Below are 25833 nucleotides of genomic sequence, written 5' to 3' on the forward strand. Positions count from 1 at the left end.
CCAATTTTCTTTGTTCCATAGCATATTCTTTGCTCCTTTATTCAAAGATTAGCTGCCCATAAACCTGTGGGTTTATATGTGGGTTTTCTTTTCAAATACACTAGTCTGTATATCTATTCTTGCTCAAGTACCATGCAGTTTTGATTTTATGGCTTTGTAGCATAACTTGAATTCTGCAAGTGTGATGACTGTTTTATTTTAGTCAGAATTTTGACTATGTGAGGTTTTTGGTGGCTCTATATAAATCTCATCAATATTTGTTTTATTTCTTTGGAGAATGTCATTGAGATTTTTATTGGAATAGCTTTAAATCTGTATATCACTTTTGGTAGAATGACCATTTTAATGATGTTAATTCTTCCAACCCATGAGCAGGGGCTGTCTTTCTTTGTATCTTCTTGTTACTTCATTCATTTCTATTATTGACTAACTTGATTGGAACACAAGGTCAATTATTGAAGAATTCTTCATAAAAATCACTCCAGTGCTACTGTATAAATGCAGTAGCATTTGGTCATAGTCAAAGCTATTTCTGACATTGATGTTTTCCTCGGGAGAAGTAGTTTTTAGTCTCAATCTACCTTTATAATTTAAGACAACAAAGTTAAAATCTTGTTCCTTCTTTCAAGCTTGATGTTTAATGCAAAAATACACAAAATCTGTGGGCAATCATATAGGCCACGCTTGTGAGGCTGATCTATATCTGCTCCTTCTGTGTTGGTCTAAGAACTGCTTTCTGGTTTGAGATGGAAGACAGGCAGTTCCCTGGAACTGTCCCTTCACTATGACACAAGTTCACAGAATCATAAAACAGGTCATGTGCTATTACTTGCCCTCCCAAACCCCTGTAGAGATGGTAGAGTGATAAATCACTGACTAAATAACTTCTCACCACCCCATGCAGCCTAAGGGAGGAGTAGAGGAACAGGCATTGTTTTAGCAGCCTCACTACTCAGCTAGTTACATGACAGAACTTCTGTTAAAAGGTACCAAGAGTTGTGAGGACAGAGGGGCCTAAGTACTCCAGGTCTTCTCAGAAAGGCAGCATTGGGACCCTGCCTAGTGGGTCTGCTGCTCTGGTTCTATGGATGAGGTCTGTGCTGGAAGCCTAGTCCTATCTGAAGTAATGAGGTGGGAACCACACCACACAAATGGAGTATGAGGGGTGCAGATATTCAGAGGTGGGGGCTTCTTGGGCAAGTATAACCAGTCCTTTTTAGCAATATAGCTAAAAGCCAATCTTCCACTTACTTTTAGTCATCATAACTTTTGAATGTAGAGTGTAATATTTTACTCCAACTGCTCAAGCCAGTCTTATCTCTAAAGCCTGTATGTTTTACCTACTTGAGGGGACAATCTGGTGAGCAAAGCAACAACACTTCTTTTCAAAACCCACAATGAGAACCCCTCCAAGAGCTCTTATCAAATAATCATTTACCAATACTAGAAAAGTGTGCCACATCAATGCTAACTAAGGAGAATGAAAGCAACCTTGCAGTAAGAATATGCACTATATGCAAGGGCCTCACTGCTCTGGAGTTTTCTCAGGGCTCACTAAGGTCTGGATGAATTATCTCTACCTGCTGTCAATGTCTGTTCCTTCCACACTCACTGGGAGCAACACTGGAATCCCAGTAGAGCACCTTTGGTAAGCTGGCATGAAGAAGTCGCACAAGCTGGCAAACTCAAGCATCCAGGTACCTAAAAGACCTATCCTTCCTTATAAATGTGCCATTTTGGGTCTTCTGTGTTTGGTTTATATGGCCTAGTGCAGGAAAGCCTCATCATTTCTTGGGCTACTTAGAAAAAAAAGCCCAGGATGGAGGGGTCCACACTGGGAAATGCTGTTGGTCCAGGAAGCTAGCTGGCTTCCAAGGGCTTTGCAATCTGGACCCAGGAGAGTAAGTTTGAGGGTACCTGTTTGTGGTTGGCAGTGATTCCTTGCAGAGTGTGTTAAAGCTTGTGAAGCTCAGAGAAGACAAGTACCATGACTGGTTAGTATTGTCTCCAAGAGTGGGATAGGCAGATGAGGAGAGGGTCTCTGCATTACATGTAATGAATTTCACCAACTCTAAGATGCATTTTTACATCTTTGAAATTGGGATGTATCTTATAATCACTGTGCCAGATTCTATTTTCCAATAATGGTCATGTTATTTCAAGTCTCACATGCTCCTCCAGAACCTACCCAAGTCCCCAACAAGAAATAGCATTAAATTTCTCTTCTCTTACAACTTGAGAGGGGGAGGGTCTTTATGACTTTCTCTAACAGAATATGATAAAAGTGTGCTAAGTGAGTTATGAAGCTAAGGCACTAAAAATGATGTTGCCTTTAACCTGGTTTTCTCTTCTTAGATGCTCAAGCTTGGAACCCAGGCACCATGCTCTAAGCAAGCCCAGGTCACGTGGCGAAGCCCCTAGTACTCACCTGACTGAGGGCCCAGCTGACAGCCAGTCATGTTTTGGAAGTGCTCTTTTGGAAGCAGGTCCTTCATTTGGAAGCAGATCTTTCAGTCCTCAGTGGGGCTGCCTGACTAACACAGCAGATCATGATTCATATGTAAAGCAAATGGTTGTTATGGTCTTAAAGGACTTAAGTTGTATAACAAATAGTGGTGCTTACACAGCAATATAAAACTGAAGCATTCCTAGTAAGCTCAGCAGTAGTTCAGGGTGGTCACAGCATGCATGTATGCACTAAAGCAAAATTTGTAGAATAAGACCTAAAAGAAACAGAGAAGCATACTTTCAAGAAATGCTTCATCACAAACACTTTCCACAGCACAAAAAACAGTACTGTCTGTGGAAACACGAGTTGGGTGACAATTAAAAAATGATTTAGAGGCCCTCCCTGGTGGCGCAGTGGGTTAAAGCACAGCACTAAAAAGCTAAAGCCACTTCAGCATGAGTTCGATTCCCGCCTGCCCCGGAGGTGACCACATGGCGCGGCAGACCTCTCCTGACCCGCCCACTGCTCCCCTTGGCAGTGTACTTCGCTGACCTGCCTGTTCTGCTCCCCACTCTGTCTCTGGTGAATCCTCTCACCCTCTGCATTTCTGGCTTGTACCCCAGTTCTGTATGAATAAATAAATAGATCTTTAAAAAAAAAAAAAAAGATTTAGAAGGATCAGACTCTGAATAGGAAGAACTTTTAGAAAAACCATACCAGTACTTTTGTGCACATTTTCCTTTTTAAGGATGTACAAAGTGATAGATAATAGAAAAGGCCTGTGTATAAATATGTAAAAATATAATTTTTATATGAATATGTAATATATTTTTAAAAATCAGTATTAAAGAAACACTAATCAGAAAGTATTACATCAATTTCACTGACAGGGTTTTTCTTTCTCGGGGGTAAAATCTCATAATCAATGACAACTTAGATTGAATGCAATTCAGGTATTTCTCTAACTACCCTATGAAATACAAATGCTCTAGAGCAGAATTTCATATATTTTTGTGTGTTCTTTGAATTCAACAGGGATAGGCATTCAAAGTTCATCTTAACTTTTGCTTTTAAAGATTTATTTATGCATACAGAACTGGATACAGGCCAGAGGTGCAGAAGCGGTGAGAGGATTCACCAGAGACAGAGTGGGGAGCACAACAGGCTGACTGACAAAGTACACTGCTGAGAGGAGCAGTGGGCAGGTCACAAGAGGTCTGCTGCACCATGTGGGTCACCTCCCTGGCTGGGGTTCAAACTTGTGCCCAAGTAGCTACAGCTAGCTTCACAGTGCTGCGCTTTAACCTGTTGCGCCACCAGGGAGGGCCCTCATCTTAACTTTTTATCTCTATCATATGTGCATAACATGGCCCTATAAAAATAGTTTTGGAGTTTCTTAAGTGAATTTTCTCAAGTATTTCAAACTAGTTACCTTCTAAGAACCTCTGAAGTCCCAGGATTTTTGTATGTGACAAATGTCATAAGTGGCTCTGTCTCCTACATGGAAAAATGGGGCACCACACTTCTGGAAGTGTGGTGAAGACACTGCTTCTGAGTTTTGCTAGAGATACAATGAGCACTGAAGAATCAGAGTGAATTAAGGTGGACTTATCAAACATTTATAAAGCGAACGAACTGATGGTGCTGGCTTAAGGTCATTAAATTGAAAAAATGAAACAAGGCTTCCATGGATGTCAAAACAGAAATTTATTCATAAAATATATAAAAATATTTGAAAAAATAAGGCTACAACTCCCTCCCCACAATATCGTACATCTCAGTATTAACCACAGTCAACAACCAAGTCTCAATCTGTTGTTTTTTAAGTAAAAAGGTCTTTTTAATTCAGAGTATTTCATTTATGAATGAATTAAACTGCTGATGATGTTACACAAATCTAGTATTTTATAAAGTAAGGTTCTTAGAAGAAACTTACTGATACTGAAATCTCTCCAAATATATTTTTGAAGGTTAATTCCCAGAGGTCTTAATGGTAAATCATATAAAACTAAACTGAGTGACCCCATACTTCAGCAATGCAAACACTGAAATGCTACACCAGTGTGATGATAAGATATAAAACTTGGGGATGCCAAGCAAACTTGAAATATGTTAAATATAGACAAGTATCAACTTTTCATTAGAAACAAACAGGAGGAAAGGAACAGAGTGGGCCTGGGAAATGGTGATGCCCCATGCACAGCAGCAAGCCTGTGTCCAGCACAAACAAGTTCATACAAACATGGAGCTTGGCTTTCCCCCCAGAGAGAAGCCAGTCCACAAGTTTGCACTGAGGCCTTTTTTTCATCAGTCACATCCAACTTTGTTCAACAAGGGTCAAAGGATCCCAGAACATGGTTTAAATTCTGAGTGTGTACTCTAGAAGGTTTTCAGTCCAAAATCTTCAGGTCACATTTTATGGAGTTTTGTAATAATCAGTACTCTTACCATTTGATCAAATGAACTGCAGATGCAGAGACCCCTTTTATCTGGACTCCAGTCCAAACTTGAAATGGGCTGGGTGGACAATGTAACATTCTGCAGAAGGCTGACAGAACCAGCAACTCCCATCTCTACTCCTTCAGAATCTTTCTTGGACCGCTGAGCAGGGTATTCACTGAAAACAAAAGCACAGCGATGAGAAGAGATAAAGTCTCAGCAGTCCCCATTTTACTTTCACACATACTCCAATACCTTTGTTTCTCAGTTGATTGCTGGAACTGAAAACACTTAAAGAATCTAATGTTGAAGTGTATGCTGAGACACTATTTATTTCAACTTTAATTCCCTCCCCTCAAAATCTCATATCAAAGGGTTATTATTAGTTCTATTAAAATTTTCAGTAACGTTTCTGTTCAGCTTTCTGTTGCTCTTTTAACATTAAAGTTCCAGCTTAATCTAGCTTTCTTTGATACATTTCCACAGTGTTCTGGATACATTTTTATTATAATTTTTCTCTGGATTCAAATTGCTAGATGCTAGGGCAAACCGTATGTGCAGAGCAGTAAGCAGCATTTGTAGAACCTCACCTGAACAATTCCAAAATGGATCACTGATACAGGACAGGGTACTATTCTCACAGCTTCACTATATAGATCCAACCCTAAGGACCTTCTGTGTACCATTTCTATGGGCAGATCCTGCACTGTTTAAAGAAATACAAGATGACACAAAGAAATGGAAAGATATTCCCTACTCATGTATTGGAAGACTTAACACTGTGAACTGGCCATTTTACCAAAGCAATATACAGATTCAATGTAGTCCCTATCAAAGTTTCAACGACATTCTTTAATGAAACAGAACATTGTTGAAATTTATATAGAACCACAGAAGACCCCCAAGAATAGCCAAAGCAATTCTGATCCCAAAAAAGGAAGAACAGTAGCATCATATGCCCAGACTTCAAACTATACCACAAATCTACAGAATCAAAAGAATAAAATCAGACACACAGAACCCAATGGAATACAACTGAGGGCTTAGAAAACAACCCACACTTACATGGGCAGTTCATCCATGACAAAGAAGTTAAGATTATACATCAAAAAAAGGAAAGTATCTTTATCAAATGGCCTTGGGAAAATTGAACAGCCACAAACAAAATAATGAAACTAGACATATTCCACATACAAAAACTAACTCAAAATGGATTAAAGAGCTGGTGTAAAACCTGAAATCATAAAATACATAGACAAAAACAGGCAAACAATGCCAAGAAATTTTAGGCCTAAACCCCACTGCTTCAACAAAGAAAAAAGCAATTCCAACAACATTGGATTTTCTTCCAGTTAAAAAATAAGTTTATAAAATATTTTAGGAAGAGCCAAAAATTTAATAACTCATAAATACTATATGGTCTGGATTTGAAAGACTGGTAAGAGAAACACTCCTTCCCCTAACATGTGTTTTCAGTGAAATACAGAGGAACTTCTAACAGAAGGTCTTGTAAAGCCTACTAGGTATTAGTGATACTACCTTGATTCATAAATACTAAAATTAGCCAAAAATATCCAATGTGAAAAGATCTATATATACTTAAGTTCACAGCTACACTATTTACAATTGCCAAATCATAGAACTAACCAAAGTGCCCTTCAACAGATGAATGAATAAAGAGTGGAACATACTGACATATTGATGGAATATCACACAGCTACTTAAAAAGATATACCAATGGCACTTGGGACAAAATAGATGGTGCTCTGAGGTGATTATATTGAGTGAAATCAGTCAAAAAGTGAGACATATTTCAGATAATTTCACTGAAAATTAATTAATAATTGGAATATTAATACCAAAAAAACCAATGGGTGACAGTATCAGGAAAGAGAAATTCCAAATGATCTTTCTCTGGGGCTTCTAACAGCACTCTTCAAGTTCTCCCTCTACTCTTTGAGTAAAACTAAGAGTGACAAGTGTTTCTAATTGTGGCTCTACTTTTCAGTACCCCTTCTTATTTCTAAAAGAAACCAAGAAATAGAGAAGTATTTTGCAAATGTGAAAATCCTACACCTGTTACATTATTTATTTTCATTTTTTAAATACCTTTCATTTATGGGCTTGTGTTGATTTGCTTAACAATCTTTTTTCTTGAATCATGGTTAGAGAAAGAAACCATTAACTTCCAACTTTTATCAGAGCTTTTCAGTAAGTAGCTGACCTTCCACCAGAGGGCCCTTAATATTTAGAGCACTGTGCCCAGCAACAGATGCAAAGACAAGGTCTTTCTTGGAGACAAGTCAGGGACATGCTCTCTGGGTTGATTCTATCACAATGATGTTGTTTGACCTTGGGAAAGTGAATTATCAGATTCTAAAACTAAGAATTCTCATTCTTTTCCTGTCTTCTAGAGGAAGTGTTTCAATGAACAGAAAACTGTATTTGATTAAAGTCTTTGGTCGAATTTTTCATACTAAAAATAATAAACTAGCAAAAACCAAGATATCAGCCTATGAAAATAACTATTCCTGAGTTATTCCAGTAGATACAAGACACAGTTATATTAAAAAATATATTTAAGTATGTCAAAAGAAGTTTGATATTTACTAAGTAGAAAATAAGCACATCAGTGAAATGCTGAGAAAATATCACTTATGTAATACCATGAAATTTAAAATCATTTCAAAATGAACTAAGTCAAAGGAGGAAAAACGACAATAAAAAAAGTTCAAGCTAATCCTACTTTACGCCCACAAGTAACTTAAAAAGGAGCAATGTGCACTGGGAGACTTACTACTTCCAGAGGTGAAGGCTGCCGGCGCCCCCAGCTGTCAGAAAGAGCTCTCTGTTCTGGGGCAGATGTCGGACCTGCCACACAGTAGATTTATGAGCCTAAGCAGAATGAGAAGTACACAAACGGTTTACAATGGACGAATAAAGACTTCCCCAGAAACAAAAACCCTATAATTAAAGAGCGTTCACTTCTATAATTTCAACACATCTTATGAAAGTAATTACTTTCTGGTCTATCTTTTTATAATTACTGAGAAGCACATCAGAAATTAGGTAAAGCATCCTAGTTTCTTTTGAAACAAAGTTCTCCTGACAAAAATGGTATTAGGTTACAAAGTCCATTTTTATTTGCAATACCAAATAAATTAAAGTTTCTTGAGCCTTAATTTTAATGCATCAGCATTTGACTTGTCTTCAAAATAAGGACCATGAGGATATATATGGTCAGCTATAATAATAAACCAGGACCTTTATCAGCAGTATTAAACTAAAAGATAAAAACCAGCCACTGGAAGGTTAATAGCTTTTGTTAGCATCTTAACAACAGCCAGTAAATCAATGCCAACAGCGTTATATTCACTGTGGAGAATTGAAGGAAGACAGACAGGCAGAGAGAGGAGGAAGGGCGGGAGGAACACGAAAGCAGAGACTGAAAGACTTAATATAAGCCACATTTAGACACTTCACATTTTAGTGAATGATTAGTTCTGACATTTGATTTTAACAGTCTTTTAAAAGAATTACCGCCATCAGATAAAACACAACATCTGAAAATGTACATTTTCTAAAGTGTGTTAGAGTCTTCAAAGCGATTAGGTTCAAGTTGCTGAAACTTATTTTAGTTTGTTGCTTAAGCTATTCTTCTTTTTCTAGAAGTTGATAAAAACATAAAATCCAAGAGGGGAGATAACTTCAAAATATATCAGACACACCTAACAACTCCTGGATTAACTACATATAACCAAAAAATTTTGGAGCCCAAACTACAATTTGCAGAATGAAAAATGTATTACAATTCACTTACATGTATTACAATTATATATATATACAAATTTACAATTTAGTAAAGTGCTTTATATTGTTGAAAAATATTAAATAGTCTAAAATGACAAAGACAAAAATATTCAATAATATTGCAATGTGTAATTATTCTGTAAAGAATTCAGTACATCAGGCAATGACATTAATTTACATAAATAATAATGATTATTGTTAAGACATAATGTGAAGGCTTGAGGCATGCTAATGGATCTGTGGTAGAGGGAAAATGAGCATGGAAGTGAATTTTTATTTATTTAACAACTTACACATTTTAATCTTAGGGAAGCTACAAATCTATAGCTGATATTAATTTATTTTTACACTTTACAAAGCTCAGAGTCATCTTTCTAACCCAGCTCTTGCAAATGACAGGATATTTCAGCATAAATTTTAAGCAATCCCCTTACTCAGACATATTTTTTTTTAAATGAGGATTTTCCTTTTCTTTGCTTTCTTTGTCTATTTTTATGATGCTATAATACCATAAATTTCCCTAACTGACCTCAAATACTATCAGGAATAGACAAAGTAAATATATCTCTTATCTCTATCTATTTACCTATATATCTAGGGATGAATGAATATTTTTGAGTATGTACTAACCACAGTGCTTTTAAGTGAGTGTGTACTAATCACTAATGCTTTAAATAGTTTCATTTAATATCACAAGCTAGAATGCAAAATGTGATGAAATGACATGATATATATGAGATATTTTGAAAGGGAGGTAAGTAGGTATTAACAGAAATAAATATTTATTAGAAAACATTAGGGTAGATTTTGTTGATCAAACTCCTAACATCAGCTATTTTTCATGTGACTGCTCCTAAGCCACAATTAAAATTCCTAGCCAAATGAGGTCTTTATTATAATCAAGGAGTCTAAAATTGATAAGTTTTGGGAAAGTACTCTTTGTACAGAAAAACTTGTCAAGACTCCACAAGAATAAATTAAAAATAGCTCCCTTCATAGAAACACCTAGAAGGTACCGTGGTGACTAATTCTATTTATTAGTCTAAAGCAAGCTATTAACAGTCTTCTTCATAGAAAGACATTTCCTTCATATTTACCTTTTCTGAAACAGAGGCAAAACCTTTGGTTGGATGTTGTGTTCTCATGTCAAAAACATGAAATTTACCTTCCAGAGATGTAGCTACTAATTTATTCATACTGATGTCTTTTCTGTCAAACTCCAAGCTACATACCTGAAAAGAGAGAATATTTATTACTGATGGTTTAACAATTATTTTACAGGAGGTTCTTTTAAATTAAGTAAAACAATGCCACAATTATCAGCTCATGTAAAAGCAAAAACTTAAACAATCATTTAACTTTTGAACCAATCTATCAAATACTTTCAATTATAAAACATTTGTTTAATGAAATTAACAAAACCAACTTGCATTCCCTTGTCCATAGATAAATTCAGAAAGCTGCAATTTCATTTTTATATACATAATTATTTTATACACTTGAGGTTAACTTTACTTAATTTAAAATTGTTTTTACTTATTTATACATACAACAGCTGTGGTTAGGCCAGAGGTGTTGGTGTGAAGGGAGGGTAATAAGAGGATTCACCAGAGACAGAATGAGGGGCAGAACAGGAGGAGCTACTGAAATACACACGCAGCAAGCAAGAGAGGAGAGGTCTACTGCGTCATGTGGGTCAGCTCCCTGGCTGGGGATCAAAATCATGCTGCAATGGCTTGCGACAACTTGACAGCACTGAGACTTTGACCCCCATACCAACAGGGAGGCCCTAAGATTAACTTTATTAAAGAGGAGGAACTATATTCTTTATTGAAGGTATACAAGAACCACAAATCTGAAAGTACCAGGGTATATGTTCACTTTCTAAAAAGAGAATCCCTGATCTTTATTATAATCTCAAAACACAATCCAAAGGTTAAGAGCCAGAGGCAGAAGGGCTGTACAGAGGTGAGTTAATAGAGATAGAGGTGCTTTCTTTTTGTGATGGTTCAGAGATGGAAGAAAACATACTCAGAGACACTAAAAGGAATCCCAATAGACATTACCCCATTTTTAATGTTTGTCTCCCAACGCAATGACATATTTTTGAGATCAAATAGTTTGATATCCCCGTTGTCATAGCCAGCACAAACAACACGTTCCTCTTGATTATAAGCATTGCCTGAAAACCAACATACAACATTTCAGATCTTTGTAAATGCTAATTTGAAGGTAGCTAGAAAAAAAAATCTTAAGAAACCACACATATATCTTATACCAAATCAGATAACGATATCACATTGGGTAGACTCTCACTTTACCAATCCCAACAGTTATTTTGCAATATAGTATACTGTTGTTATCTCATTTTGGTAAGGAAACCTGAAATAATTTGTAGTACACTATGTTTAAAGTCATCCTGCTTGGATCTTGAGATTTATTTGGAGAACTTCTTGCTAAGAAAAATATGCTGAGAGAGGCCTTTATAACACTGCTAGATTCTCTTGTCACCTTATGCTATAGCTTTTGCTCACTGTCCCCAATGCCTTTTTCCCATAAACCCCAGTCCTGCATTTCCACTGTGGGCTCCCTCTGGACAATACACTGTATCTTAAACTTCTGATGTCCAAAATTGATCCCACTATCTTTCTTACTGCCCATAACGAATCATAATGCCCCACGTGGAACTTTTTCAGCTTAAAACACCATCTGTCCCACAATCAATTTCAAAATGCTACTATCATGGACATATTCCTACCTTTGTTCCCTTTGCTTAAAAACTGCCAAATTCTATTTATTGTGCCACAATAATTACCTTCTGATTCACCCCCCTCTGCCCCAGTCTCATTGTTTCTAATCTCCCCTGGGATACTGGCAAAGCTTCAGAATCATATTCCTTCTGCTACTCATCTTTCCTATTATATGCCACCAGTTTAATTTTTCTAAAGCTATGATCCTATTTTATTTTTACAAAACTTTCGAAGGTTTACCACTATCTCCAAACCATCTGGCCATGGCCCTGCGCCATCTCTAAGGCAATTCCTACTGCTACTTCCTTCTAAAGACTTTCTTGGACATTTTTCAACCAGTCCTTATGCTTGAAATTTCCTATTTTCCGTAGTTCTAATCCTATAAATTCTTGGTCTAAGGTCAAAATGTTCTTCCTTCCCAGTCATCTCTCCTTGTATTTACCCATGCTTCTTGTGATTTTTTTTTAATCACTCCTTCATTGTACCATAATTATGTAAATAGCACGCCTTCTTTACTAAACTATAAGCTTCTTGAAGCTAGAACATGAGTCTGATTCATTGTTGCCTGCCCACAGTACTTTTCACATATTTGACAGTCATAAAAAATAGTCAAATCAACACATCATTTTTAAAAAAAATTTACTGCCTTACATTGAAAACTGTCTTTATGTCTACTAGGTCAAAGATAAAAAGATATTAGTGGACCCAAAGGCAATAACCTTCTCATTATTTTATCAATTTTTTAAAGATTTATTTTATTTATTTATGCATACAAGAGTTTGGGTGTAGGCCAAAGGTATGGGTGAGTGGTGATAAGATTCACCAGAGACAGAGTGGGGAGCAGAACAGTGGGGAAATACACTGCTGAGGGTAGCAGTGGGCAAGACAGGAGAGGTCTGCTGTGCCACGTGGGTTAGCTCCCTGACTGGGGAACTGAACTCAAGCCACAGTAGCTGGCGATAGCTTTGATGGCGCTGAACTTGACCCGTGCGCTACCAGGGAGACCCTACTTTATCAATTTTTAGATGATTCTAAACACTATCTTTAAATTTCTCCAAGGTAAGTTTGTATATATTGTTCATAACATAAAAACACAAGTAATTCCCATCCAATAATTTATTTTTAAACTGGAAATAATTTATTTTAAACTGGAAATTGAAAACATTCCTCTGATTAAGTAACACTTCAATTTTAAAATATGAAAAGTTAAACAGTTCACATATATATATATATATATATAGCTAAATCCTACTTTAATGCCTGTTATTTACATAAGATTATACTTTTTAAAAAAGAAGGGTAAGAAAGATTTAAGATATGATATGTATTCTCTAGTAACAAAATTATTTTAATTTTGCAATGACCAATTAGTCCTACAAAGTCACTATTCATTTTACGCATTGCAGTTACCAATTTGTAAGAAATAATTTTGTAATGGCCATAACCATTTTCTAGATAATACACATAAACTTTGTAGAGTATAATGTAAGCTTTGTTAGGTGACCCTTTGCATTTGAAGCTCTGCTCAGATCCACTAATAGTATTTGGTTCCAAAGTAGGTTAACATCATCTAGTTACGGAGAAGTACACACTAATATCAAATATTTTTGAGCACTTAATAATCTAAGCATAATCCTAAACAAGTGCTAATTACTGAATCTTCAAAATAACACTAGTAGTTCTATTACTAGCTATTCCATCTTATAGAATTGGCATTATTTGTTTCTCTTTATAAACAAAGCAGTCAAGGAACAGAGAGGTAAGGTCAGAGAGTCAATAAGTAGTACAATGAGGAATTAAATCCAGGTCCCTGAGACTGACATCAACTGTTATGCTTATCTGTCTCAGTAAACTGTCAGAATAATACACAGAACAGTCTATAAAGAAACTCTTGGTCTTGACTTTATCATCTGATCTGTTTAGTGCATGATCTGATCTATTTAGTGCATGAGTTCTTCAATAATTTACCAAATGCCACGGTCCAACAGTCTCTCTTGTTTTCTCCTTGTATAGGCTCCATATTAGCAACAGGATCATCTTTTTGCCTAGGGTCCCACACCTTCACAGTTCCTATCACAAATAAAAGTAAGTTGGTAAAATGTCAGTAAGAATGATGGCATTCTTGTCTCCATTCTCCTCTCATGGCTTTTTGTGTATATGGTGATATTACAGATATTAAAAGAGCTGAAAAATATTCACATTTTACTGATTTCTATTTGGACAAGTTGCAGTTAGTATCAGAAACATACCCATATGTTGCTATCTGACTTTACAAATTAATATATACCAAAAAAGCCCCACTGTTTCTGAATTATCAACAAGAAATTAGTGACAAGAAAAACAGAAATGATGTGTAATGCAAGCCATGTCTTGTTTTGTTTGAGCCTAAAACTAGTGTTTTTATTTGGAATAACACCAGCATCACTTCAATTTTAATTTTTTCCCATACAAGCCATATATTTTTCTTAGACAAATGAATAAACTCTAATTTTTACATCTATGGCTTCTTAGATGTGGTTTTAGAATACTATTTCATACAATTAAGTTTAATTTCCCTTGGCAACAGAGAAGAGGGAAATATTAACAAATAATTCTTCTCAATTGAATTCCAACCCTCTCATTTTAATGCAAATTACAGGACTACTAACTAAATGGTGTCACTGCCAAGAAGAAATGCAAATGCATGTAATAAAATGGCTAAAAGGCAAGAACAGGAGAAAGAACAGGGAAAGGGCAAAAAAAAAATCTCTGAAAAGGATAATAAACTCAAGAAAATTGAGCTATCTCACTAGATTTAACTCCAAGAATAAAATTGAATTGGTTACTTAAAACGTTGCTTTAAAGAGAATAAAATATCCCACAAATGTGACAAGAGGTTATTCTATTACTCTAAAGGAGTCATACAAATTGATAAGATTCACATTATAAAAAGTTTGTAAGAGTTAAATGTGCAAAGAATACAAACTGATAATTGAGAGCAAAATTAACTAGAACATGAATATGGAAAAAAGTGCCCACAAATTGAAATGAAGTGCCACTTTCATTTATTAAATTATGGGAAAAAGGGAAGAATCAATGCTGGTGTAATGGTTGGAAATCAACCTCATCTCTTATAGCTGACAATGTAAATAAGTACTTTGGGAAGTTTGACAATTTTAAAATTCAACAATGAATGATGACATTTGATTGTTACTATGGTAAACACAGTATTATGTATATTTTATTGTGCATATTATATAATATTAATATAGCATTATGATCAACATAAAATATGATTTTTCCAAAGAAATTATTATATATGACATTCATTTCTTCATTATTTTTTAAGTCACTCTCCCAAAATAATAAAGAAAAACTTACAGCAAATTGAATGCTCATTATCTTGGTCATGATTAAAGATAGTGCAACACATTCTTAGGATGGAATATTATATAGTTATTTAGTTTATTTTGCTAGTTATTCAATGACTGTTCAACACCATAAGGAGACTGTTTTCAAAGAAAAGCCCAAGCTATGGTCTATGTCTGTGTTACCCAAAACATTTGAACAAAAATGTACAAATAAGAACAGTGGTTAACAGAAAGGTGATAGAAGCTGGAGAAGGAGAATGCCTCAAAGAGCTGCTGAGAGCTTACACAGTAATAGTATATAAACTGGAAAGGAAAAAATTCAATTGGTGGGGGGAAGCCCATGTAGACTACAACTGAGATGGAAAATGTAAAAAAATGAAGAATGATGTACTAAATAAAAGAAAAAAAAAAAGAAAAAATTCTGGTCAGGCTAGTATAGAAGATAAAATGTTAGTTTTCATTCTATATTACATACTGCTTTTATGACTGAAATTATGAGATTCATTTCTTCAATAGTTTTATGATTATATGTTGAAAAATTTATTTCTAAAAGCCACTCAAGTATCTATTAGAAAATTATATCTGCCTTTCCTTTTTCTCATTCATGAGCTAATTATTAAAAAATTACATTATAGAAAATCAATACAATGTAAATACATCATTACTGAAAAATGTATACTATACAAAAAAGGATTTTATTTTGGAAAATGATCCCTAGTTTTTAGAAATAAAACCATAAAACGTTATAATCTAATTTAATCTTAAAGGCTGGCATGTTACACAAGGAATGTTATTTTTTGCTGAAGCTCCTTCTTAATACTGTCAGATACCAGGGCTCTGCCTTTCAGTGTGATTTCAGTCACCAAGTCATCGACAGTAATATATTCTAATCTCTTTTCTTTAACTACACCTCTTTACAGTGTGCCTTCAATTTATCTTTCTAGCCACATTAAATTGTTTTATCTCTCACCAACTCTTTGAGACATTCTCTCTCTCTAGTTTCAACTTGCTGTTAATCACTTCTCATTTGTGCATCCTGGTTCACTCGTGGGCCCACTCTAAGACCCTCAGTTTTTTAGGTACCTATATACCATCTTACTTTTCTTTTGAAACAATTTCCTCATGGTCTTGGGCAGTCATTAGAAAAATAGCACATCAGGGCCCTCCCTGTTGGCGCAGGGGGCTAAAGCACAGCACTAAGAAGCTAAAGCCACTTCCACATGAATTTGATCCCCTGGAGATGACCCACATGGCGGCAGACCTCTCCTGACCCGCCTGCTGCTCCCCTCAGCAGTGTACTTTGTCAGTCGGCCTGTTCTGCTCCCCACTGTCTCTGGTGAATCTTCTCACCACCCCTGCACCTCTGGCCTGTACCCCAGTTCTGTTATGTATAAAAAAAATTTAAAAAAAAAGTAGCACATCAACTAAATAATCTATCCATCATGAAGCAACACAATTCTGATTACAATCATTCGGGACACTCTGGTACCAAAGGCCTGCCCACTGGTAGTCACTGCGTGGTGGAAAAGGAGTGCCAGTGCCCTTGGGGCTTCCTCAATGCTACGTGGAAGGATCACAGAACTTCAGTTTTCAGCCAGCTGTCAATATGACAGTTTATACAAGTACTAATCCTGCTTTTTAAAAAAAGAAAATGAAATGCTGCCACCCACATTATATCATCAGCTGCCTCAAAACCCTGTAAAGAAATCTGGAATCCTTCAAGGTTCATAAAAAACTATGGTTCTTAGTACTTGAACTAACTCAAACTAAAACAGTAAGATCTATACCTCTTTCTCTCAATACCCAAAAGTCTCAAATAACTGAGGGATATACAATCAAATCTGATGGTCAAAAAAGGAGAATGGAGCCTTCCTGGTGGTGCAGGGGTTAAGCCGACTCAGCACTATCAAGCTATTGCCAGCCACTGTGGCAGGAGTTTGATCCCCAGCCAGGGAGCTACCCCATGGTGCAGCAGACCTCTTCTGTCTTGCTCCCCTCAGCAATAGATTTCAGTAGATCCACCTGTTCTGCTCCCCACTGTCTCTGGTGAATCCTCTTACCCCTAGCACCTCTAGCCTATACCCCAGTTCTTGTATGCATAAATAAATGAAACTTTGAAAAAAAACGAGGCAAATGTTAAGGGGTATCAAGAATATCAAGGAAGATTTTCAAGAGAGAGGATATACTGTTTAATAGAGATTTAACTTTAAAAAAATTAAAATACACAGAATGACTTACCATCTCGGCTGCCAGTAACAATTTCAGGTGCTCCTTCCCCAATTCCAAGTCCACCCACACCATCTATAGTATTTATAATTTCTTTATGGCCCTTCACAGAATATACTGGGATTTCTGGAGCTTCCAAATTCCTAAACAACAGATTAGATGTCAGCTAAATCATTAGGAAATAAAAAATGAAAACCACTAATTTTAAATGCATTGGGAGTTTAGATTAAAAAATTAAAAAGGGCCCTCCCTGGTGACGCAGCGGGTTAAAGCATAGCACTGAGAAGCTAAAACCACTTTTGCAAGAGTTCGATCCCCGACTGCCCCAGAGGTGACCCACATGGCGCGGCAGACCTCTCCTGACTCGTGGGCTGCTCCCCTCAGCAGTGTACTCCGTCAATCTACCTGTACTGCTCCCCACTCTGTCTCTGGTGAACTTCTCACTGCCCCTGCACCTCTGGTCTATATCCCAGCTCTGTATGCATAGATAAATAAATCTTTAAAAAAAAAAAAAAGAAAATTAAAGAAAACAAAAATTCAATGTTGTCATTATCTAACTCAACTGACTTGTTGGCATATAAACAAAATAAAAAATTTTCTGATTTTTTCTAATTTTTCTGTAACACATTGCATTTTTAAAAGTGGAAGGGAAGGAATAGCCCTTTATTTACAAATTTAGAATGTTAAATGCTAGCATAAACAGCATGTATGGAAGTAAATATTGTTATTAGTCAAAAAAAAAAAAAAAAAGCCTACCACAAAAACAAAAGGGTAACCTATCCTGGGAGAAGGTATTTGCCCATTGCATGTCCAACAATGGGTTAATTTCCAAAATATATAAAGTACTATAATTCACCAATAAAAACACAAATATGCCAATCAAAAAATGGGCAAAAGGTCTAAAGATACTTATAAAAATAAGACATACCAGATGGCCAATGACATATGAACACATTTAATATCACAAATTATAAGAGAAATGTAAATCAAAACCACAATGAGATACCACCTCACATCTGTGAGAGTATGTCCATAAAAAGACTGGAAACAACAAATGCTGATGTGGATGTACAGAAAAAGAAACACTCATTCGCTATTTGTGAGAATGTAAGCTAGCACAGCCTCTAAGGAAACTAGTATGGAGATATCTTAGAAAATAATATGGGCCCTCCCTCGTGGCGCAGCAGGTTAAAGCACAGCACTAAGAAGTTTAGCCACTTCCGCATGAGTTCGATTCCCGCCTGCCCTGGAGGAGATCCACATGGCGTGGCAGACCTCTCCTGGCCTGCCCGCTGCTCCCCTCAGCAGTGTACTTTGTCGATCTGCCTGTTCTGCTCCCCCCTCTGTCTCTGGTGAATTCTCTCACCCTCCGCATCTCTGGCTTGTACCCCAGTTCTGTATGAGTAAATAAATAAATCTTTAAAAAAAAAAGAAAATAACACATTGGCCCTCCCTGGTGCCACAGTAGGTAAAAGCACAGCACTAAGAAGCTAAAGCCACTTCAGCATGAGTTTGATCCCGGGCCCGGAGGTGACTGACATGGTGTGGCAGACCTCTCCTGATCCACCTGCTGCTGCCCTTAGCAGTGTACTTCATCAGTCGGCCTGTTCTGTTCCCCACTCTCTCTGGTGAATCCTCTCACCACTCCTGCACCTCTGACCTGCACCCCAGTTCTGTATGCATAAATAAATAAATCTTTAAAAAAAATATGGAAATACTATATAATTCACTGGTATAATTCCTACTTATTTATCCAAAGAATATGAAATAAATAAATAAAACTGTGAAAAGTTTTATGTACACTTATGTTCACAGCAGCATTTTTCACAATGACCAAGTGATGGAACGCTGTAACCTATGCCAGCAGAATAAAGAATTTGTGGCATATGTGCACCTGTGCACACACACACCCACACAGAGGACTATTATACAGCTATTCAAAAGAAAGAATCAACTGTCTCTCACTTTTTGGTCTAAGATCAAATATAAAAGACGAAATAGTGCCTTTTGGGATAAAATGGAAAGATCTTGAGATGACAGAGTGAAAGTTACTGGACAGTTTTATTCATCTGTGAATTACAAATAATCCAAGAGGGAAAAAATTGGCAAAACAACTCTAGATTCTAAAAAGATATGATATTTACAAGAGGAAGTTGGGGGGAGGGGATAAATGTGATAGCATACTGGCATTGGGGCTTTAGGAGTATGAGTGAAGTACATGGACATGTTAAGGTGTGAAATTATACTCCCCAAATTTATATGATTGACTAGCAAATCAATAAAATTTGATTTCAAAATCTAAAAATGGTTAGTATTTAAAAATAGAATTTGATTAATGAAACCTAGATACATGCATTAAAAGATTACCTTGACATTTTTATAAATATAAATTGTTAAAATTGAACAAGAAACATTTTAAAATTAGAATTCTCTCCTACAGAGGAAGAGCAATGAGACTATCAAAGAAATTTCTTTTCTCAAATCTTAATACTGATTAAATAATCTTACCATATATGAAGGTTTCCATCAAAATCTCCAGTAGCTAAATATCTCTGCTGTAAAGATGCTGCACCAAATGTTCCACACTTAATGGGTTTGGCCTTTTCAATCTTGATAGAAAGAAGGGAAAGAAGATACATTATTTATGTAAGCAGCTATTTATAATCTGTGATATTTATGGCTTAATTATGGGATTTTAAATATAGTATAAAGCACTACTAAAATGTTTTTCAATAAAAATCATCATTCTTTCCCTTCAGTAATTTTTCTATAGTTTAAAAGCATGGATCTGTCAGAAAGAATGCATTTAATTTGCCTTTCTTCTCATCTCACCTTAAATAAGACACTTAAATGCTGACAAACCTATCATTTCCACAGGTTTACATACATGAAAATTTCAGCAAAGTGGCATTCTTGCTAGATATGAGAGCGTAGAAAAGATATTCTTTCAATGTTTACAAGAACAATGTTTATATGACTCCTATAGCTTTCCCTAAAGAACCCCATACTAAAAAAGTTTTTTCCCTATTCTCTCTGGGGACATTTCAATGCTTGGAGATTGTATATCTGTGTGTATCAAAGGCATTGGTATTAGTATGGATCAGCCAATCTTTTGAGGTTTTTTTTCTTCCATATAAAGGTACTATATATAAACACATTCGTATTAATAAAAGAAGCATACACTAATGCACTATTTAAGGTATAAGTGGCTGACAGAAATCACTGGAGACCATCATAGACCATGAGACTATAGCCTAGAGCTTTACACATTTGTCCAATTCAAACATTCAACATTAATGAGTTTGCTATGATATGTAAGTCAATGAACTAGGTATAAGAAGATGGAAAGACAAATAAGAGTAGCCATGACCTCAACGAATTTACAACCCAAGTATCCGTTCCTATTTAACCCCTCCCACACACCCACCTGCAGCATACTCTTACCTACTCCTCTGTCTCTAATTACTTCTTGTGGTGTAACAATCAGACTATATATAATAGAGTCAGGTTATTTTACTGAAAAATGTCTTCCTTATATAGAAAAAGCTAATCCAATATTTCATGGTGCTCCAAAAACAGCATCACCATACAGATATTCTGACATCTGAGCATATCTGAATTCCCTGACTTCAGGAAACCAAACTGAAAACCACACTATGACATGATAGGCCCTGTCATACTCTCACTTTTATTATTTTCCCACGGTGTGTGTGTATTTTAGCAAAGGGCAAAAACTCTACAATATGAATTATAATAAAATAAATGTATCCACATTTAGAGACACAGACTCCCAAGAACAGCATGGAAGGTCAATCTATGACCTTTCCTGCTTTATCCTCTTCTCTCTACTACCCTCCAGCTACACCTGCAGCCTTCTTTTCCTTCTTCAAACACTGAGAAGACATTTCCACACTGGGGAATTTGCATTTACTATTCCCTTTGCTCTTCCCTCAGATGAACCTCATCTCTTCCTTCTCTCAGCTCATATTACAGTTCAAATATCACCTCCTTTCAGAAGCCTGTTGGTCCTGCCAAGCAGAAGCAACACCCCGAAATCACTAGCACTTACACTGTTAAATCTTCATTGCACTTATATCAGCATAATTATTTTATTAATTCAATTTTCTACCGCTTCCCTTTACGAATGTGAGCACTCTATGAGAGCGGATCCTTGTCTTAATTTGTTCAATACTTGGTAGGTGTTCTACATTTGTGGAGCAAAAATGTAAGTGCACACCTAATTCGTTTCTCGTTGCTAGTGCTGGAGAAACCACTGGCAGAGTTTACATTCCAATTTCTCCCACCATGTTTTTCCAATCAACCGCAGGCACATACTGGTTTCAGGTGTCATTTGCATGCGATAATCAAAATGCCATCCATATAGTGAACACCTATAGGTCAGATACTGTGCAAGGGGTTTTTCTAGGCTAAACTACCCTTTCTCTTTGTAACATACACAACTCTGGAGGCTGAGTGTTTGGAATACCCCTATCCAGATGAGGAAAGAGGATCAAAGGGCCAAGAGACCTGCCCAAGAGCCCTAGAGCCAGGTGGACTCCAAGTTCTTTCTACTAAATCAGGCTACCTCCAGGCCTATGTTACCAGTTAAATAAACATTTTATTATGTAGCTCCCATTCTATAAACTTCAGAGCCATGAGAAGTACCCAAGAAATGTTCCAATCGTAAAATGGACTAGTGAGGTAATAGCATAGGCATGGTTTATAGCTACTTTCAGATTTGTGTCCTCTGATTTTTACCCTCATTAATATTTTTAAAGATATAAACAAATATTTATGGTTCTCTCATGCTCTTTTCTCCTTATATCAAAGAACCATAGATTTAAAGATACTAGTGGTCCATTGTACAACAACCAAATTAAACTCAAAATATGTGAACATTTAAAAAGCCTCATAAATAAACAACAGTGCGGGCTGCACTTTCTTCAAAAGGGTTGAGCTATGCTTGCAAATGGACTTATAGAAATAGAGGCATTTTCTCCTTTCTCAGACATTTGTGGAAATGCTAATAGTAGTTAAATTAAGAGGACACTAGAATGAAGCTAATTTTTTTTCTAGTTCAGAAAAGGGCTCCCTTCCTATGTAAAATATTTTACCTTTGAAAAAGAGAAGTTATAAGGAATTCAGAGGTTGCTAAAGTTTTTTTCCTAGAAGAAAATATCTTCTAGAAAACCAACTGGTTATAAAAAAATACTTATTTTGTGAAAGTTGTTCCATTAAGAAAATCAGTACATTAATAATTCTGGCTACATGATACTGAAAATGACCATCAAAAATGGTCAAATTTGACCTAGCTGTTGGTTTTCTGTGCTACACTAAGTTGACATGAATAAAGAAGCCACTATCGATAATTCCAAGAGAGCTATTTTTGTTCTCTCTGTGGGTGGGTCTAGTACAGCTTGTCAGTATTTCCACCTCCACATTCTGGCACTACTTAATTAACATTAAAAGATTTAGTCAACCAAATGTTAGCAAGCAGTGAAGTCAGTGACACAGGGGCTAAAAAAGCAGAACTTTATTAATGTAATGTTAATTTTTAAAATATAAACATCCTTAACTATGATTCTATTTTTCAGGACTACTCCAGACCTTTGTGCCAATTAGAAAAAAGGTATCCCTTTATAAGCTCATGTTCTCCTGCTGGAAGACATAAGATAGGGATTCTAACCGCCAGAGTCCTTGGTCACACCTGTGTGTGAGGCAACTCAATCGCAAGTGGGAGCCCTGCTCCACCCCATCAAGCCTCTTAGAAACAATGTTAGGAAGGCACCAACACAGAGCCACTTGTTTCCTTCCCAGGTTTTTATCTTGGATACACTGACTTGGGGACACAATACTTAGATGCACAATGACAGGATAAAACACTTTTCCTAACACCGTGTTTAATAAATAATTCGGCTATTCCAGTAGTCATCAACCCTGGGACTTGAAGTCACGTGGTAGAAATTTTAAAATACTGACATCTCAGGTTTCACTTCAGTCTAGAGTAAAAGTCCCACTGCATCAGAATTTCTAAGATTTTAAATTTACACAACAATAAAACCCCCTAAACACCCAACAACAAAACACACTTCTGTGATTGTGATGCACAAAAGCTGACTCACTGAACCTATACTTGCCTATATTCGCTTCCAATGTATCATCAGTCCAATACAGTATGAGGTCTTACATGTGTTTTGCATTTAATTTATCCTCACATAAGGCAGTAGGCTCTTTAGGAGAAGGTAAACATCTTTCAATTACCTCTGACCCTTCTTTAGCATAAGACCCTGAAAAAAGAGGTTCTCAATGGTTTATGGTAGAATCAGAAGACTCACGGGATACAGGGAGAATATAAAAAGTGGTTATTCCTAGGGTTGATTATGTGTATGATTATTTTCTTCTTTTTTCCTAAAGATTCTGTGAACATTTCATCGTGAATAATATTTAAGGCAAAATTTTAAGTTTGCTAGAATTATTTAGAATCTGTAAAGAAAAAAAAGAGCACTACTTTGCTTTAAGAAACAAGTATACTGCTGAAATGTACACGAATTATGTAATTCTTATTTTTAAAAAGACACAAGTCTGTAGAGGCTCTCTTGTTGAGTTGGTATCTCTCTCTTTTGATTGGTATCTTTTCCTATTAAGTTTCTTTAGCTTGACAATGTTTCTCATTTGTTCAAACCTATCAACCCAACTGTTCAATCAATGATTAATAAACAAATATCTAAGTTTCCCAAGTTCATCCTTTTACACATATACATTCACCTATTCTTTTAACAAGTCATTTATTGAGTGGCTGTTCCTTACAAACCACAGCTTAGGAATCTGTTCTCGCTCTCCAGGAGCTTACAATTTAATTAGAAATAAGTAGACAGAGGCCCTCCCTGGTGGCGCAGCAGGTTATAGTACAGCACTGCAAGCTAGCTGTAGCTACTTCAGTGCAAGTTCAATCCCTGGGCCAGGAAGTGATCCACATGGCACAGCAGTCCTCTCCTGACCGGTCCACTGCTCCCCTCAGCAATATACTTCGTAGATCGGTTTGTTCTGTTCTCCACTGTCTCTGGTGAATCCTCTCACTGCCCCTATACCTCTGGCAAGTACCCCAGTTCTGTACGCATAAATAAAGAAATCTTTTAACAAATTTAAAAAAGAAGTAAGTGGACAGAATGATTTATCTGTCAGACAGTAAGTACCAACTGAATGCAATATAAAGAAAAGTCACTTTGTGTGAGTTCAGGAAGGACTTCATAAATCAAATAATTTGAACTGGACCTAAGAATAGCAGCAGTAAGTGGGGTCTGAATGGCCAACAGTATAAGGAATGTTGGAAAAAAGAAGTCATGGTTAGATACTCTGAGCAGAGTGCCTGGTGAGAAAGGACAAGACAAACAGCAATCCTAGAATTTCAAAGTGGGATGATGCAGATTATACTTTTACATACCCAATTTCTCAATCTTCCCTGACGTCTACTTTGACGAGTTTGCTTAGGGTTGGGCCCTAAGTACCTGACTATAACTGACTGTTTTCAGGTAACCCAAATCAACACTTTTAAAATAAAAATGTTAGGCAATATCATTCTGCAATTCTTTCATTAAAGACCTTCATAAAATCTGTAAACCTGATGTTGCTGCACCCAGCTTAAAGTCCTTTCCTTAAGAAAAAGCGGCATATATCTTTTAAATTTGCCAGATCTACAGTTCTTTGTTAACGTCTGATTCTGCTTACCCCCGCCTGTTTCTTAAGGGAATAAAACACTCCCCTTGCTGAGCTTCCCAGTATGATGTTTCTGTATGTGCTATTGGGTTTGGAAATCTCTATTTCAAGGTTGGCTTAGTTTTCATTCATCCCAAGTCTGTTTTTATGTTCATAGCAACGTGTTCCTTTATGTTAAAGGAATTCATCCAGGTCTGTATTTATGTATCATTGGTTTGATTACTTAACAGATTCTCCACTAGAAAATAAATTATAAAGTGGGGACATTATCATGTACACGCCTGTAATACCAGACAATAAGCTGATACTTGTGGAAAGAATAGATTGGCAGGTTGCTCTTTCAATTACACTGTAGGTACACTGGAGGCTCTTTTGACTCTGCTTTTTCGAAGAACATTTAACTATCAGGGAACTACTAACAGACCTTCCACAAACAACGGCTTGCTGCCTAGGAAGGCCTTGAATTTAGACACCGTCTTAACTTCTCAGAGATCGCGCGCGGGAACTGCGAGTGGCTGGGGACGGATGAACTAGCACACCGAAGAGGATTCAGGATCGGAACGAGGAGTATTTTTACGTCGAAAGTATTTCTCGGTCTGCGATCAGCGTTGCTAGTCCCGTGCAGTCGAGCTGTGCTTTGGGGAACGTTGGACTTAAGCCTTTAGCAAGAAAAGAATGCGAAGCCCCTCAACCCGACCCACACTCGCATCCCCCAAACAGCAGTCCCAGATCCTCGAACTGGGTAGTATCGACCAGGCACCCACCTCCCGGAGCAGTTTTAGGTCCCCTTGCTGGATCTCGTAGAGCTGAATGACGCCGGTGCCCCGTGCAAAGTTGCCCATGGTCACAAATTTCGCGCTGCACGGCACCCACTTACAATCAAACACCGTGTAGTTGAGGCTCTTCTGGATATGGGCGATAATTTGGGGTTTCTCAAAGGCCGACATATTCCAGCCGATTTCACGTTCGCCAACCGGTAGACCCAAACACAGCCAAAACACTAACGTGGAAACCAAACTCCAAACAGAAAAGACTGTTTGTCCCTCCCGCTTGCCTTACTCGCCCCCGCTGACGCACTAGCAAGTTGGGTTTAGCT

General features: G+C 36.8%; 1 protein-coding gene and 1 pseudogene across 2 annotated transcripts; both read right to left on the minus strand.

Annotated features, from left to right (window-relative positions):
- Positions 1-2477: 2477 nt before the first annotated feature.
- Positions 2478-25803, minus strand: WDR92 (WD repeat domain 92). 2 transcript variants are annotated; one of them, XM_012731540.1, is made up of 9 exons: positions 25502-25803; positions 19533-19633; positions 17037-17167; positions 13417-13518; positions 10765-10880; positions 9796-9930; positions 7686-7783; positions 4898-5066; positions 2478-2530 (listed from the first exon to the last, which is right to left on the minus strand). In XM_012731540.1, the coding sequence occupies exons 1-9, from the start codon at positions 25682-25684 to the stop codon at positions 2492-2494; spliced, it is 1074 nt and encodes a 357-aa protein (XP_012586994.1). In that variant the 5' UTR covers positions 25685-25803; the 3' UTR covers positions 2478-2491. The 2 variants fall into 2 exon arrangements, with proteins under 2 accessions (XP_012586994.1, XP_004691523.1); XM_004691466.2 differs by lacking the exon at positions 2478-2530 and having other exon boundaries at positions 4149-5066.
- On the minus strand, positions 15560-15938 carry LOC105854240 (annotated as a pseudogene).
- Positions 25804-25833: the final 30 nt, after the last annotated feature.

The sequence above is a fragment of the Condylura cristata genome, unplaced genomic scaffold, assembly GCF_000260355.1.
Source record: "Condylura cristata isolate star-nosed mole 26May11 unplaced genomic scaffold, ConCri1.0 scaffold00031, whole genome shotgun sequence".
Taxonomy (NCBI): domain Eukaryota; kingdom Metazoa; phylum Chordata; class Mammalia; order Eulipotyphla; family Talpidae; genus Condylura; species Condylura cristata.

What these genes read in the sequence shown, in the direction of transcription:
- WDR92 (XM_012731540.1), bottom strand. Translation starts at nt 25,684, where the DNA reads ATGTCGGCCTTTGAGAAACCCCAAATTATCGCCCATATCCAGAAGAGC. An exon ending in ACCTAAAACTGCTCCGGGAG is followed by an intron (nt 19,634 to 25,501) that starts GTGGGTGCCTGG and finishes CTTTCTATCAAG; the next exon opens with ATTGAAAAGGCCAAACCCAT. An exon ending in GATGGAAACCTTCATATATG is followed by an intron (nt 17,168 to 19,532) that starts GTAAGATTATTT and finishes TCTGTTGTTTAG; the next exon opens with GAATTTGGAAGCTCCAGAAA.